Source organism: Marmota flaviventris, chromosome 4, assembly GCF_047511675.1.
Source record: "Marmota flaviventris isolate mMarFla1 chromosome 4, mMarFla1.hap1, whole genome shotgun sequence".
NCBI lineage: Eukaryota > Metazoa > Chordata > Mammalia > Rodentia > Sciuridae > Marmota > Marmota flaviventris.
The window spans coordinates 41,848,089-41,865,546 of NC_092501.1; the positions used below are offsets into that span (position 1 = coordinate 41,848,089).

The 17,458-nt window shown below is 35.2% G+C and overlaps 1 protein-coding gene across 4 annotated transcripts in view; it reads right to left on the minus strand.

The window, feature by feature from the left end:
* Nrg3 (neuregulin 3) overlaps nt 1-17,458 on the minus strand; it is a 1,036,772-nt gene that overhangs the window by 576,178 nt on the left and 443,136 nt on the right. For all 4 annotated transcript variants that reach the window (XM_027939985.3, XM_034637010.2, XM_027939983.3 and 1 more), the window contains exon 2: nt 11,986-12,115. In XM_027939985.3, the coding sequence (XP_027795786.2) occupies nt 11,986-12,115 (130 nt within the window). The remainder of the gene's footprint in view (nt 1-11,985; nt 12,116-17,458) is intronic.

The following is a 17,458-nucleotide window of genomic DNA, read 5'->3' on the forward strand; positions in this document are numbered from 1 at the left end:
TCTCCATGACTTTGTTGGAAGGCAAAAGCCAGCTGCATGATAAGCAGGCTCTTATCCCTCCAAATGCAAATTTGTATGTCACCTCATTTCTGAAGCTCTCCCATGAACACTGATATTTGGAATCTCTTTTGTGTACACAGAATTCTTCACATTAACTTCAATTAGAAAATGCTCATCCCAATGCTTCCCTTGAGAGTTGTTCTGAGAACATTTATCACTGTGTTCCTAGCACCTTTTATTGGAACTGGAACATTGGATATGCTTAATAAGCATTGGCAAAATGATGGAAAGAGTGTGTAAAATTACCACTGATTTTTAAGCATGCATAGATTAGGACTAAACATTATGCCCTACACCAAACACACACTGCACATATATCTCCAAGAAAAATATTTCCAACCATGTTCAATGACTTAATTTTTTTTTGGCTTACTCTTAATTTCCTCCTCAAGTTTTTATTTGTTAAAAACTGCACAAGGGATTCTGTGCATAAATATTCTTGATGAAGATATTTTTTCTCCATTTAACAATCTAGAAAGTATTACTCTGGTGTCCCAAGTATGGGTTTTGCTGCCCAGGGACTGCCTATGTGTGTCCATCATGGTACCTGCTCAAACTGGATTGTGGTAACTTCTCTGTGCAAGTTCTTTACAAGGAGGAAATTGTTTGCCATTGAACTTCAATGGCTTGCATGATGTCAGACCCCTGCTAGACCACATATGCATATGTATGTACACATGTGTGGGCATAAGGCTTATTTTGCTTCAAGTTGCTTCTACTAGGAATATTTTCTTCATATTCACAAAACAACCTGAAAAATAGAGTATAATAGAAATGTAGAAATGCACTCCACAATAAACTCTGGAAACCATACCTTTGACTTTTTTTTTTCCTATAAGATAAGGAATGCTTGGTTTTCCTGTTTTAAAAGTATAGGTAGGACTGGGGCTGTAGCTCAGTGATAGAGTGCTCACCTCACACATGGAAGGCACTGGGTTTGATCCTCAGCACCACATAAAAATAAAATAAAGGTATTGTGTCCATCTACAACTAAAAAAATAATAAAAAGTATAGGTAGATACACACATAACTAAATAAAACACCAAGTGGATGTTGATATGGACTGCCACAGAGCTGGGGTACAACAGAGAGACAACGGGTTCTAGCATCCCCTTGCTCTGCCTTTTCATCCAGACCCTGCCAGTATTTAGTGAGTCAGGGAATTCTCGCTTAATTTTTGAGAAGTGAGGTTAACAATACAGAAGTTGTACATTTTTGTGAAATTTATATTAAGGAAAACACACCTAGCATATGGTGGTCTTACTTTCTTATGAATTATGTTTTATCTGAATTATAATTAGGGCAACCATATGCCCTACTTAACATGTTCTTGGTTTATGCTTATTTTGCAGATGATTAAAACTGTCTATTGTATCTAAAAAGTTTTGAGGTTTAGGCAACAATCTACATGGTTAATCAGATTGTAATATGTTAAGGCATATAAAGAGGGAAAGAGAGAGAAACATTTTTAAAAATAACCAGAGTTTAAATGTCTTATTTTTAAGCAGCTTGGATTTTAGGGTTTCTGAACCAGAGGCTTTTGAGGACATAAGTTCTTGGAGAGATTTAGCCTGTAAACCCTGGGATCACAGCCTGTCTGCTCATTACACAAAGATACACAAATATATTGTGGTATATGCATAAAAATTCTGATATGGTCCTTACATCATCTTTTACTTTTTTAAATCATGCTCAGACCCAAGTGAATTGGGGAAAAAATTAACATGCTCAGGAAGGTAGAATTGCTGCCTAATGCTTTGAAACTCAGTCTGGAGCAAGTCTTTTCAAGAGCATGAGGAACAGGAAGACCCCAGAAGGACATCACCAATTTCCTCATCACTCTGGGAGATTCTAAGGAATATTTGATTCATCATTATCCTATTTTGAAAAGATTTTATTGTAATGTTTGCTCCAGGAGCTTGGTGCCATTAGTCAATGTTCACAACTGTATCAAGAGATCATCTTTATAGAAAACAATATTTATGGATATGTCCTTAATTTTTAGAACATATTTGGTAGAATCCACAAAACCTGTATTATTTTACTGGGGACATAAGCTGCTGCATCTTTTTGTCTCAGCTTTAGAACTATTAGAACCCTAGAAGGATTGGCAGGACCCAGGCAGGGAGTGGGTACAAGTGTATAGTACAAGTGCTTATGAAGGCAGATCCAGGAAGCCTGGAGAAATGTGTTTGAAGGGTCCTCACCAGAAAGGCCTCAACAGTAGGTTGGATAATGAGTAGAGTTTTCTTAACACTCTGTTCTATAGGAATGGTCAAAAGGGAGAATTCCCTTCATAAAAAGTGTCTCCTCTGCCTTTCTTCCAAGTTTACTACTTGAATAATCACAATGACCCTCGATTCTGAGAAGTGTTCTTGTGCATGCTTTGGTATTACTGTGCTTTAAAATAATTTACCACTGTTGATTTTCTTGAATTCCCAACTGTGAATCTAAGCTGAACTCACTGAACAAGCCTCTGAGGATCCATCAAGAAGCCCTGACGGAAATCAACAGAACTGTAAACAAGGCAGTTCAGATAAAATAACAAAACATATAACTTAATCTATTTCACCGTACTTACTTGGAATGTACAAGACCCATTCTACACCAAGCACTTGTACTATACTTAGCCCTCACAATGATTCTATGAAGCAGTAATATTACTTACCTTACTTAACAGGTTAAAAAATTGAGACACAGAGAATAGATATAATTTGTCAGTCTGATAGTTAGTGGTGGAATACTGAATCCAACCAGCCAGTCAACTGGGAATCATTAGCAAAATCAAAAGAACAAAAGATCTAGCATTTTATAGGAAGTATCTTCAAGGAAACAAACAAATATATATATATATGTTTTTCAAATTAATAACTCTTTTAAATTCACTGTTAAATAGCAGATATTCCTGAAATCATCAGAATGTCATAAAAGAAAATTTGACAGAGTCAGATCCGATAGTTAAACCCTAGTGTCTATTGGCTGTAATGAAAGCCAATCAATGATTTACATGGTGCTTTCATTAACACCAATATCATTATAAGGGGTTAGGGCAGACTAAAAAATCAATTAGGTTATTTTGGACATTACTTAGTTATCATATGTTGTATTTATGTGGCATTTCCTAATTATCTGTTGGCAACCACATATATAATATTTCAATGATACTCTTGGGAAAAAAATCATCATCACCCCCATTTTAGAGTTGAAAAATCATCACAATAGCTAAAAAAAAATTGTGTGCATGTGTTTGCATGCACGTGTGCTACATGAGGCTGAATACTTACCTCAAAACAAGCTTTATAAAGAAAAGCTACTAAAAACTAATTAACCAAAGCAATGTATGGCCAACGATCTGCTTTTCCTCAATAAAATCAAACATACTCACTTATTATGTTCTAGATATTCAATGTTAGCACATTCTACATTCGACAAGTCTTCTCTGTCATTATTTTCTGCAAGGACTTGTAAATTTGATTATTCATGGCATTAAAGATTTTAGAGTCTCTGTATTATAAACACTAATGTACAAATATCAAAACTTTGAGAAAACTGTTTTGAAAAAGAATGAAGCAGAAAGAAAATAATTTGTTTTATTGAATCATATGTTTTCCACAAGTGAAATCATTATTTTTCAATGTGTATATTTTTTTTGCCATAAAGTACAATTTTTCTCCAAAAATAAGCCAACAGGCCATTTTATTGTTTCAAAGAATTGCAAAATCAACATCCATTTATGTTAATAATACAATTATGGCAAGTTACACTGACTAAGTAGGAAAGAAAAAATCATTTTTTTTTCTTAATGTTACAGAAAATTCAGTAAGAAAAAAAATGGGGAAAGTCAAGAAATAGTAACAGAATGGAAGAACTAATAGAATATTGGTAATTTTTCTGTAGGAATTCTAAGCCTTCAGAATATACACAAGAAGCTTTGTCATGCTCTCTCCTCTCTTTTAAACCTAAACCCTCTACAACTTCCACTAGCATTTTCTCACATTGATATTTAAGTCCATCATTCCTTTTTTTCCAATTAAATAAGGTAGATGATATCTTTTTAATGTATTTAGTAGATTTCTGCAAACATGCTTTTGCTCAAAGGTTTCAGTGTGAGCCTAAGGGAGGAAGAGGAAAGTAGTATAATATGAGATATGATACCTACATATACATACATGCATGGATATGTATGCATATATATGTATATTTATGCAATATAATATATATATATATATATATATATATATATATATATATATATATATATACACAGAGACATAATATCTTTATATATCATTATACATATATGTAATATGTATCTATGTTTTTCTATATGTAATTGCATTTCATTCCTTCATATACCTTTTGGGGTAGATATTAACATGTATTTTAATTTTATTTTTTAAATAAAGAACTGATGATTTTAATTAAATGACTTGAAGAAATATCACACAGCCAGTGGAAAGTTGAGCAGAACTTTAAACTCAGTTCTCTTGGTATTGAATGCCTACATTTGCTCCTGGTCCCCAACCTCCCACTCCAACTCACACAGAGACTCTATCTTCTAAAAATAACAAATTTATGTCAATTCTTTCACAACAACAACAAACTCAAGTACTAATGATCACTTCAAAATACCATTTCTTCAGCTAGAGTTGCCATATAACTCAGAAAACATTAAAAGAAGATCCAGTCTCAGCCCCAATAGCTAAATGGTTTGTGTTCTTACTCTCTTAGATGTGTTTTTTTTTTTTTCTGGTATTTTCCATGGTATTTAGATAACCTTTAAACATACCAGTTGGAGATCTATACAAAGGAGTTAAAGTAAAAGGCAAATCACCCATAGGTAGTCATGGAATTACAAAATGACATGCATTGTGTGGTTTTGTTTGTTCGGTTTCTGAGACTATCGTGACATACTACATTCACACAGAAGAATCCTTACACTTGGTTCATTTCTTCTTGCCAAGAGCAATCATTAGTCCACCTGTTATAAACAGGGATACTCCAAATTACTCAAATTATATTTAAGCCATGGTAGACATGCTTCTGAGCCTTTGATGAAACTGAAAATTCTTCTAAGGCTCTGCACCTCATGATTAACCCCATTCTGTAAGTCTTTACCACTAAACCTGGATTTCTAGGCATCCCAGCCTCCACTCCCTCCTGTTGATGGTGTTCAGGGATGTGCTCCAAAACTCCATTTTCCTCCCAACCTGCCTCAGCCCACATGGAATCCTGAGCTGCTGCTCTCAGAGTACTTATTACTGGGGAATCATTTGATAAAGAAGATCCTTGCTGGGTAGAAGAGCTAATGGATTTCCAAAGTGAAAAAGCAAAGCACTAACTGGGATGGTCCTGCAATTTCATATACTATACCATAGAGATATTATTACACTGCTCTCAATCAATTCTCTTGAAGATTGAAGCTTTTATTTCAAAACGTACTCAGAGAGAAATAGACATAGCATGGAGCAGCAACTCCTTGCCGGCTTCCCCTCCCCATCTTGCTTGCTGCCTGCCCTCTACAACTTCTCACATTGCTATGTAAGTCCATCATTCCTTTTTTTCCCAAACTATCCCCTTGGGCAATGGATGCTACTGGACTCCTTCTTCTTTCAAGCAGTTCCATATTTCAAGTGATTCAAGCCTCTTCAAGTAAATTGCTTGATAGATTTCCAAAATGATCACTACAGGTCAAATTCAGCTCAAATGGTATCATTTCCAAAGTTTTGAAAAATCCATTTTTGCAGAAAGGTTGGTGAAACATTTAATGAGCTTCAAATCAGAAGAGACACATCTTTTTAACTAGAATCTGGCCTTATACCACATTTGGCCCATCCAAATGCCTAACTATCTTTTAAGTTACAATGTAGACACTCTTTCATTACAGTGAAATATAGATAGCACTATTTCTCAAGTTTATAAAATTTCTAGCAATGGCTTGACAATAAATTGATCATAGTATATCTAGGTTTTGTTCAGATGTTTTGATTCAAGATGTTTCTAGTGATCTGGTTTCCTTCTCCACCCATCTTAATTTGTTAATAAATATATATTTTTTTATTTTTCAAAACATGACTTCAATATAGAAAGTATTATACAGAGCACCATTCTTATTAATCTATTAATAAGAATGAGTAGATGCATTCAAATAGCTTAATATGATAATTAATTTAATATGGAATAGTTTAATATGAAAGCACTTAATTGAAGGTTCTTTCATCAGTCTAATAATAATGAATTATAACAACCTTGATTTAATAGAGACAAGAACACTATCTTTCTTAACAAGAAGACTCGAAGCAAGAGTCAAGTGTTTTAGCCAGGTATTACATAAATGAACTGTATTTGTAAAGGTCTTAGAAAATTAATAACTTTCAAAGAAGAAAGTGGTTACAAACACTATTAACCTTTTTATTTAGTTCTCTTTCAGAATTAGGGCTCTGTTGTGCATTCAACTTTATAGGTTTGGATCCTGCTTTTCAATGTAATATGACATAATGAACATTTATTGTCCTTAAAATTTTTGAGAACTCAATATGTAGATATATTCTAATTTATATGGACACTTAAATTCAGAATTTGTGTGTTCTATTACAAATATACCTACAGTGAACATCCCTACAAATAAATTCACATACATTTCTGTAGGCTAGCTTCTTAGAAACAATATAAAGACTTTCACACATAGGGAAACAGTGCCTTCAGAAAGTGCTTAACAAAGCATACTCCTGCAAGTAGAATGAGAGGTTTCACTGCACCCTCAGCAAAACGGGAATTCACTTAAAATCAATAAATGTATCCTATGCAAAAAATCCTGAACCCCAAACCCAAACCCCCAAAGCCTCATTTGCATTCCTTTGTGATGTTATGCATCTTTCATATTATAGGTCACCTGTATTCCCTTTTAGGGAAAGAATATATTCTTCCCTTCTGCCACTTCCCTATTCAGATTTTATTTTAGTGTTACCCTCAGTATTCGCTGTGATTTCTGGATATTAATTCTTTGCCACATTGGTTCTTCATTATTCTCATAGGTTAGCTTATAATTTTGTTTCTGACATAATATAAATAGAACAAAAGGTAATGTTGTATGAAATGTTCAGATCAAAAAACAATGTCCTGTCAATGTTGCTTAATTTTTCCTTCCATTACTTCTTTTTTTACTCACAAATTGCTTTCAATGCTGACATAAATAAATATGTCACTTTATCTTTTATTTTCCTTAGGCTTTATTTATTTACTGCAATACCTTCTGACTCCTTTGAGAACAACTCATGTGTAGAGACAGGTCAAAGTATACTTGGGGTTTGGATTATCTGATAGGCAGCCTGATTGAACAGTCAGTCCCTCATTTCCTCGTTTTACCTCTGGCTCAGGAATCCATCCTTGTTCTATATTAAGACTCACTGAGTTCCAGGATCTGTTTTTATTAATTGCCATGTGGACATACATGACTTCATAATATATTTTGATTCAGAAGAACAAATTTCCAATTTTCCCTGTTTCTTTACTTATTGTTCTATTTATTTATTTATTTTTGTACTTGAGATTGAACCCAAGGGTGCTTTATCACTGAACCACATCCCCAGCCCCCCTTTTTTTGTTGTTGTATTTTATTTAGAGACAGGATCTCACTAAGTTGCTTAGGGCCTCCCTGAGTTGCTGAGGCTGTCTTTGAGCAGTGATCCTCCTGCCTCAGCCTCCAGAGCCACTGGAATTACAGGCATGTGCCACTGTGCCTGGCTATGACCTTAGAATTCACTTAAAATTTTTATTCATTTGCTTTATAGTTTTATTTATTAATGATATAAGTGCTTTTTTGAAAAAATTGAAAGTGCATACAGAATGAGACAATAACAAAAGGAAAAATCTTACCCCCTTCTCACTGTTTTTTTTTTTTTTCTGAAATTAACAATGTCTTTTTTTTCAACATGTACTTTCAGGATTTCTATTATAGATAGTTTGGAAACTTTGCCACTATTCCTCCTGGGCAATGAGAAAGGAATGTGTCAGAGCAAGGTCACTTTTCTGAGTGTGGAAACAATTCAATACAATTTTTTTTATTTGCTTTACAATTTATCATAGGAATGCATTTTTTTTAAATTGAGAAGACATCGTGTTAATTTCTCAGATTTTCATTTATAATCTTTGTGACATGTGAAAAATAAACTATACATTAGATACATGTGCAAGCCACTGTATTGCCGCTCTGATATACTAAATGGTTTCTTATTTTGCTTGAAACATAATCTAGTAACTAATATGTCATAAAGATGCCACCGTAAGCATGCCAGTCATTTTAAAGCACTTTGCTTTCTTTTTGTTATTTCCTAATGATGAAGTATTTCACTCCTGGAAACACGTTACAAACTGCATTGCTACTTAATTCTTAAACTCATTTCTGTATGTATTTATTCAACATTCTCTTGGTGATAGGAGGTCCTAAATAAACATTTCTCAAAGGGGAGAAGAATGAATGAAACATACTACTTAAATAGAGTGCTATACAAAATGCCACATTAATAACTATGCAGGGATTTTTAGAAGTGGCTGATGTAGGAACAAATGCGTGTCTTTTATTCACAGCAAAGCCTGAGAGATGAATAGTGGGTAAGTGTGATGTGTGATTTATTCATACAACACTAGTAGGAGATTTATAGGCATCTATTAACCTACTTGAGTTCCAACCCTGTCTTAAGCTTGTCTTTTGTCATGATTAGCTGTGTTGTCACTGTATGTTAAATAACAAGTTGTCTAAACTGAAATATGCAACAAATATGAAGACAGAAGATGAAAATTATTACACATGTACATCACTTCAGCTAAACCACAGATATATATCTGCTTGTATGTATGTGTTACAAAAATTACACATGCACATGCATTCACACAAAAGCAAGAGATTCCTTTTCTGGGCTGAAGATATATTATCATGGTATGAATTATGTCTCAAAAAATCTATATGTTAAAGTACTAATAATCAATACTGGAAAATGTGATCATATTTAGAGAAAAGATCTATACTGAAGTAATTATGTCAATATAAATTCATTAGTTTGGGCTCTAAGCCAATCTAACTGGTGCCTATACAAGAGAAGCAAATTTGAACACACAAATCTACAGAGGACAAACAAGGAGAAGACACAGGTAGATGATGGCCATCTATAAGCAGAGAAGAAAAGTTCAGGAGAAACCAACCCTGCTGACTCCATCATCATAGACTTCTAGTCTCCAGAACTGTGAGAAAAGAAATTTCTGCTGTTCAGCTACATAGTATGTCATAGTTGGTTATAGCAGCCCTATTAATACAGCCATCAACTTAAGAATTAGAAAAGCCATATGTTGGGAAAAAAGGAATTATTTTGTTCCTGTCTGCATACTCATCTTTGAAAAAGATGAATATTATAGGCCTGCACATTATGGTGGGACCTGATTTGATTCTCCCCTGTAGTAAAACATCACTAAAGAAAATTTCTACATTAGCTGACACTTCTAATGGATCACCCTTCCTTCAAAAGATTAGAAGTCCAACTTTAAGTGACTACTACCCACTGCCTTAGTCCATTTTGCATTGCTTTAACAAAATATCCAAGTTTTGGGGCTGGGATTGTGGCTCAGTGGTAGAGCGCTCGCCTAGCATGGGTGGGACCAGGGTTTGATCCTCAGCATTACATAAAATTAAAGGCATTGTGTTGTGTCCATCTACACCTAAAAAATAAATATTTTAAAAAATATCCGAGTGTATGGGTAACTCATAAAATAGAGGTTAATTTGAGTCATACTTCTGGTGACTAGAAGGTCCAAACATCCCAGTGACAGCATCCCAATGAGGGTCCCAGACTGCATGACCCTATGGCAGAGAGGCAGGAAGGAACCAGCTGCATGTGGAAGGGTGCATATGTGAACAAGGAAGCAAGAGACAGTGGAGATGGCAAGGCTGTTCTTTTTATAACAGCCTGATCTTGAGGTAACCAAACCCACTCCAAGTCAACATTAATGCATTCAAGCAGGTGGAGCCTCCATGACCTACTTACCTTCCACAGGGCTTCACCTCGTAAAGGTTCCAACACCTCAACATCAACAGACCAGGAACCAAACTTCCAGCACATGAACCTCTGGGTCACCAGCCCTATCCACAGGATACACCCTCTTCCATGTGTTGATCACACTTGATTGACTAAGGTAAGATTAACAGGTAGCTGAGTATCTGAAAGACCTTGGACCGACATCAGGCTTTGAAAAGGCACCACATTCATTTCTCTTTGAGATGCTTAGATCACTTGTGTGCTCCCTACCAGTACCCTGTTGGATATAATACATGTGGCAAGAGAAGAGGCATGTGGGGAGGACTAGTTCCCATGCAGCTTCATCCCAAACTCAAGTTCACAATGGATAGGAATGGGGTGAAGGATTTGCAAATGGAATAAACGTAATGGCATTGCTAAAGTCAAGAGAAAATCACATGTCAAAAACAAGGAAATAAAGACCTCAGTACCATTTGACCCAATAAAGAACATATGGTAAGCTTTTTTTTCTTTCTTTCTTTTTTTTAATACCAGGGATTGAACCACAGGCAGAGCTTAACCAATGAACCACATTCCCAGCCTTGTTTTACTTATTTATTTATTTAGAATTTTGAAATAGGGCCTTGATAAATAGCTTAGAGCCTTGCTAATTTGCTGAGGCTGGTCTTGAACTTATAATTCCCCTGCCTCAGCCTTTTCAGTCACTGAGATTACAGGCATATACCACTGTGCCCGGAGACATATGATAACTTCTACTGAGATATGCAACTATCATTTATCAGTTCTTCCAGACCTGTGTGGCTGCCCCCTGTGGCCACATGTCCTCCCTGTGGACTGCGCCTGGCTCTTGGACTTACACAGGTTTTGCTGTCACATTCTTAATCTATAACTGTAAGATGCATTTCTCTGCACTATCTTAATAAAACAACATGGGAATATAGTTTTATAATAGCAACAAAGAGGGGGGAAAAGTCATAATTTTCCATGCTTCACTATTCAGAATAATTAATTTAATAACTGTGTCATATGAGAAGAGTAAATAAGGAGAAGAAAAGGGGTGTGGATATATGTGATCACTGAAGCATCCACAATTGCAAGGAAAAACAAATTACCAGGGTAGTGTCAGAAATAAAAGCTCCATGGGAATTTTTTTTTTTGCATGTTAATTTGATTCTTCTATTGAGCCTTAAAGCTGCAGTGTCTCTACAAGAGAACTGTTTATCTCCACTTGTTTTTATTTTTAGCTATTATATAACCTTATGTCTCTAAAAACCAATTAAACACCTTTCTGATCTCTGCTGGGAATTTTCCTTAAGTAGTTGTCTACTAGACCATAACAGGACTGTGATTTCATTTACAACATCTTGCTGGAGATTGTTTCATCATCAGAGGTGTTAAAAAAAAAGAACTGGAATTAATCAAGGACAGCAGAATCAAAATAAAATGCAGTTCTCTCTGGACACAGTTACATTCTCTGGGGTTTGTTTCACATGAAACACCAAGACTCTAGACCTAAGAGGAAGTGTTTGATTTTCTTGCCATGGTCCTTAAATTTGCAAGAAAGGATTATTTTTGAGTACAAGGAGACAAACTTAAGTCCCATGCCAGAAATATAGGCTTCTAAAGAAATTATTCCCTTTAAATTGGCAGATATAAAACTAAGTGTTCCTTGATTTGGTTAGCTAAAGCTTAAACCTCATCTACTCTCCCTTGTTTCTTCCTTGAATGTTAAGGAGATATCTCCTTTGCCTTTCCATATTAAGACTCTCAATATTTCCATTCAAATGGCAGGGCTCTATACATCCTGGATATTGTATATTCCCAAGATCACCATCATCCTCCACCTCTGTCCATCCTTTCTAAGAGCCAGCCCTTGAAACCAGCGGCCACAGTGGCTTACCGACAATGTTTATGAGATCCTGTCAGGGTTTCGATCACAAAGCACTCGCCATCATTAAGACAGTATGCAAGGTCCTTGTCTCGGCAGGGTTTGAAGTGCTCAGATCTCTCAGTGGAATATGTCGTTGTATCTGTCAAGGAGAGCACAGAGGGAATACTGTCAGCATGCATTCCAACACCAACTGCTCCTGTCACTGGCCCAGATGTGTGCATCGAGGCCTGTGTATGGGGTACAATGGCAGGGACTTGAGACAAACAGGATTGACACTAAACAGTACTGAGCAACACAGCTAGTTAACCCACTGTGTTCAGTTGTCCTCATCATCCCTCTATATCTGCAAGTTCCACATCCTGGGATTCAACCAACTACAGATGGAAAAAATTCAGAAAGATAAGAGCTGTATCTGTACTGAACATATCTACACTTCTTTTTATCTTGTTGCATCACCTAAACAATACAGTGTACCATCTATTTATATACCATTTACATTGTATTTGGTATCATAAAAAAATCCAGAGATGATTTAAAGTATATAAAGGGGCATGCATATGTTATGCAAACTCTACTCCATGTTACACAAGAGGCATGCACATCCATCTGGACACCAATCCATTGAGTCTCCTGAGCCAATACCCTGAGGTTGACAAGGGACCACTGTATTTCTTCAATGGGTTTTAATAATTGGAGTTACTCTAGAGAAGTCTCATTTGAGGACACATTAACAGTAAAAGTTGATTGATCCTGAGCCAAACACCCAAATCTACTTTCAGCAAATGTGTTGTATGAAGTATTGAAACAACATCTTTTTTGCTTTATTGTTGCCAAATATCATTAAACATCTGATCAATGTATTTCGTGATTGTTCTGTAGAAAACTCATGTCAGTTTTTGAGTTCTTTTAGCTACAGCTACAATTGGCTAATAGCTAAGCCAATTATTCTTTCACTTTCTCCTTTTATTATGTAATTAAAATGCAAATGTTCCAATTTCTGAAACAGATAATCACATGTGAAAAATGTTTCTGGTAAATATTTAACAGGACCAAATTATTGTCATTTTTTAGCATTCTCTTAAACATGTATTTTTGAAATCATAATCAGTTACATTTTTAAATTAAGTTATACATCTATATCTGCTTTCCAAATATGAAACTAACCATAAATATGCACTATCCATAGAATACAAATTCTATCACCATATGTAGACATTTTTCTAGCTATAGAATTTTCAGCATCTGAAGTATTAACACCAATTCCACTTTAACAGTCAAGAGAAAATATATGTATTTAAAAAGTCAAAGATGAATAAATTATTCAACATAAGCTTTTTTTAATTTCCTTTTTATAGATCTAGATTGCTAATAATGTTCACCAGCATGGCATAGGAAATCAGCTCACTAACTACAGGTCACAAGGAGCTTCTTCCCTGCTTATCATGCAAACTGATGGGAAACCAATCATCTTAAAAGGAAACCTGCTCAAGTCTCTCCCACATCTAAAAGTCCTCAGTGGGGCTGAGATATATACAGTGGCAGAATGGATACTTGGCATGTGTGAAGCCCTGTGTTCAATCCCCAGCACCACAATCAATAAATACATAAATAAATATATTTTTAAGGAAATAAATATTCCTCAGTGATTACTGTCATGAGGATAACTTAATAAAACAAAGAAAGATGGGCTTTCTTTTAATTTTAATTTAATTTATTTTAATGTAATTTTGCCTATCTGCTCTCTTTTTTATAGCATTAGAGGAGTACTGGGGATTAAACCCAGGGGCCTTAACCACTGAGCAACATCCCCAGCTTCCCCGCAACTTTTTTATATTTTATTTAGAAACAGGGTCTCGCTGAATTGCTTAGGACCTCGCTAAATTGGTGAGGTCGGTTTTGAACTTGCAATCCTCCTGCCTCAGCACCACCCCCCTCCCCGAGCCAATGGGATGATAGACATCTCGCTGGTCACTTCTTGCACTCCAAACATACCAAACATACAACTTAATTTTCAACTATTATTGTATTCCCCTCATATGCCAGGTTCTGTCACCCTGCTCTTGTTGAATCAAACTTCTTTCTCATCCACTTATTTTTTTTTTTTTTTTTCTGGGAGAGACCCTGAAATCCTTCAGAACTTGAATGATCTACTCCTGTCCTGTGCCTCCCCCAACCCTGCTTCCCATTATTCATTTAATGCCATAATAGTTTGTTCCTAAGTTTATCCATATCCATCCTTTTAGTCTATGAACTCCTTTAGGAGAGGAGTTGAAATCTAATCAGAATTGGTGCTCAGTAAAAATATTGTCAATAAATCTGACCTCCTAACATCACCAACCATTTAAATGGTATGAATGAAAGATGGGGTCATTTAAGATCTCATTACAACTCTATTAATAGTTATTGTATCTCTTAAAGCAAAACATTAGATACAACTTTACAATTATGCTATTGTTTTGGTACATGTATAATGTTAATGAATATTTCAAAAACAATACCTTAAGATTATTTATATAACTCTCATATTCCTCACTTATTGTGAGCATTGAAAAAACAAAGTGACTTTTTGGTATCCTCCTTCTTGGTGTTACAATGGAAACTTTTTTTTTTTTCAGTGTAAAATATCTGATTGTTAATACTTTGAAACAAAACAAAGGCTCTGCAAACGGACACATTTTCCATTTTCTAAGAGATTGTCTGTACAGTGAAGATCTGTTATTCAAGGCAGTGTGTGATAAACCGCCACACAGAATCAATCTCTCTTTCTCTGGGAAATATTTAATATTCAAGAGATCCAACCAAAATATTCAATATGAAATGCCACACAGTTCACTGCTACTCTGACTGCTGAAGTACATTAACTCATGATCAGTTAGTTAACTTTTCCTTTAATTTCTTATTATCTATTTATTGATATTCACTGATCATTCCTTTAAGAACAGCTTTTCATTAACATAACCTACAGCATAAAAAGTGAGATCCTTATTTTAAAATCAGTGGTTTTAAAAAGCTACAGACTCCAAAGGCAATACAATGGCAAAGCAATTACAATCAATTATTTCCATCTGACAAGGGATGTCTACTGTGGTTACCGCCTATCAAGTTGCCAGTTATTGGAATGTTACAGAGGATCAGAGACCCACACAAATGTCTCTGCCAGTCCTGGGTGGGAGAGCACAGAGATATGCAGCTTAGCATGTGCTCAGATTTTCTATTTCCATAGCTCAGATGATTATGAAATTAATTTAAAACACACATACTTATCTCTTATAACGCCTTAAGTGGTTTCAAAGAAAACATCATTATTACCCCTTTGAATAGCTTAATGTTATAAAAGTGAAATATGCTGTGTTTGTGCTTCTTATAATCAATAAAATGCAAATATCAATAAATTTGAAATCTTAAAGAGTTTGCCTAAGCATTTCAACATAGAGTGCCAAAAATCACAGAGACTTTGGGTAGGGTAAGGTACACTCATCATGGCATGATAATTTGCTCTTGAAAGTCATGCCAAAGCTGTGGATGGAAACAGAAAATGAAGTCACTATTCTGTTAAGACTTTTATTAAGTAAATATTAAGCATATTATATCCAAATCACTTTTGGCCAGACCATCTATTATCACCACACATAGTCTAACAAAGAGACAGTGAGGATGTTGTGTGATGCCTTCCAATACTTATATAATTGATACCCTCAGATATTTACACACACACACACACACACACACACACACACTTTATTCTTTAACATATAAAAGATATTACAAAAATTAAATAGCACAAATTGAAATAAAGAAATAAGACAAATATTAAATATAAGGTGCAATTCTTCTCTCCTCCCCTAAGGTAATACAGCAGGCTCTAATACATTCAGCTGAGTATTCTGTTTAGAAGGGTAAACATAGGAAATTTGTAGGAATGAAATAACAAATAAGATCTAACTCCAAGTTGTAGCTGTGAACAACCTTGGGGTATCTTAGTAATCAGATACAGAGCTCTCACCTATGAATGTATCTAACATTGTGAAACCTGTTTTTATTTTTAAAAACTGTACCCTATAAGATAATCTAATAAATTAATCTGGGTATAGAGTACATGGTACCATTTTGTCATGTACTAATCAAACACCTATTTTATTATGTTTTTAAAATATTTTTATAGATGTTGATGGACCTTTATTCTTTCATTCAGATGTGGTGCTGAAAATCAAACCCAATGTGCCATACATGCTAGGCAGATTCTCTACAACTGAGCCACAACTCCAGCCCCATCAAATATCTATTCTATACATATGATTTGGTAAATTTATTATAGCTATTAATGGCCTTCAAAAACTGTATGAATGAAGGTCTAGGTGAGTCAGTATTGCCATGTATCCCCATTTGTCTTTCAAGGCTCCTCCTTACTCTAGAGAGTGCTTCATTAGACATCATTCTTTCCACCTGCACCTCTATATGGATATCCCATCTGATTGGATCATGAGTGTTTGTGGAGGACAGCAGGCCTCCACATCTCCCATGGTCTTATACATGCCCTGACAGGAAGGTGCACACAATAGATGTTTATAGAAGAATAATCTGTTTATTCAGAGTCTTTTTTCTAAATGTTTATGGTGCAAAGTATGCAATATTTTTTGTTATCATCATAAAAGAAATCTCTATTTAAAAAAAACTGAAAGAACATGAATAAATGTTTAGAAGTTAGGATGTGAGAAGTGTTTCAAAAGCAATTTATGTAGATTTTATATAGATAGAAGGATAAGCTCCACAACATGGAGGATGAGGGAAAACAAACAAAAAATTAGGAAGTGTTTTTTAAAGAGAGGGGCATGAAGGATAGAGGATTGTGAAGTTTAAGATGAGCAGAGATGGTGCTAAGGAAGAGCCTTCCAGGCCCCATGATCAGCAGTCAAGGGCTTATCTCTAAGAAAGAAGTAAGTCCACTGGTTGAGGTATAGTGCCCAATCACTTGGGGCCACTTGAGCTATGCAATTATCTGGACCACTCATCTGGCACTTATTATGTGTAGTTTACTGTGTATTCTTCTTTATTTTTTTTAATGGGTTTTGGTCTCTCTTTCCAGGGAGGTCAGGGAGAGTACTTTGTTTTTAACTTCTGTATTCTTTCCACACCATGTAGCATACATAGTAAGCAATCAGTACAGTAATTAAACGCACAGTGGGACATGGTGGTGGTTAATTCATTAAAGGCAAAATGGAAAAGAAATGTAAGGCTGAAAGACAGAAATCCCTGCAGATTTTGCAATGGGAGTTAATTTACTAATGAATACAACGATGACTGGTTTTCCCCTTATGTACTGAGTAGAACCTGAATATTACTTCTGCAGGCTCTCTAAGTCTTCAACACAAAGCTGAACACTGTGGGAATCCATATTTTGTTGGAGGAACAAGAGTGCTAAATTGGCTATTATAGATAATAATTGCAGTAGGTAGCCAAAGAAAAGGAGAACTTAATTTGGGCT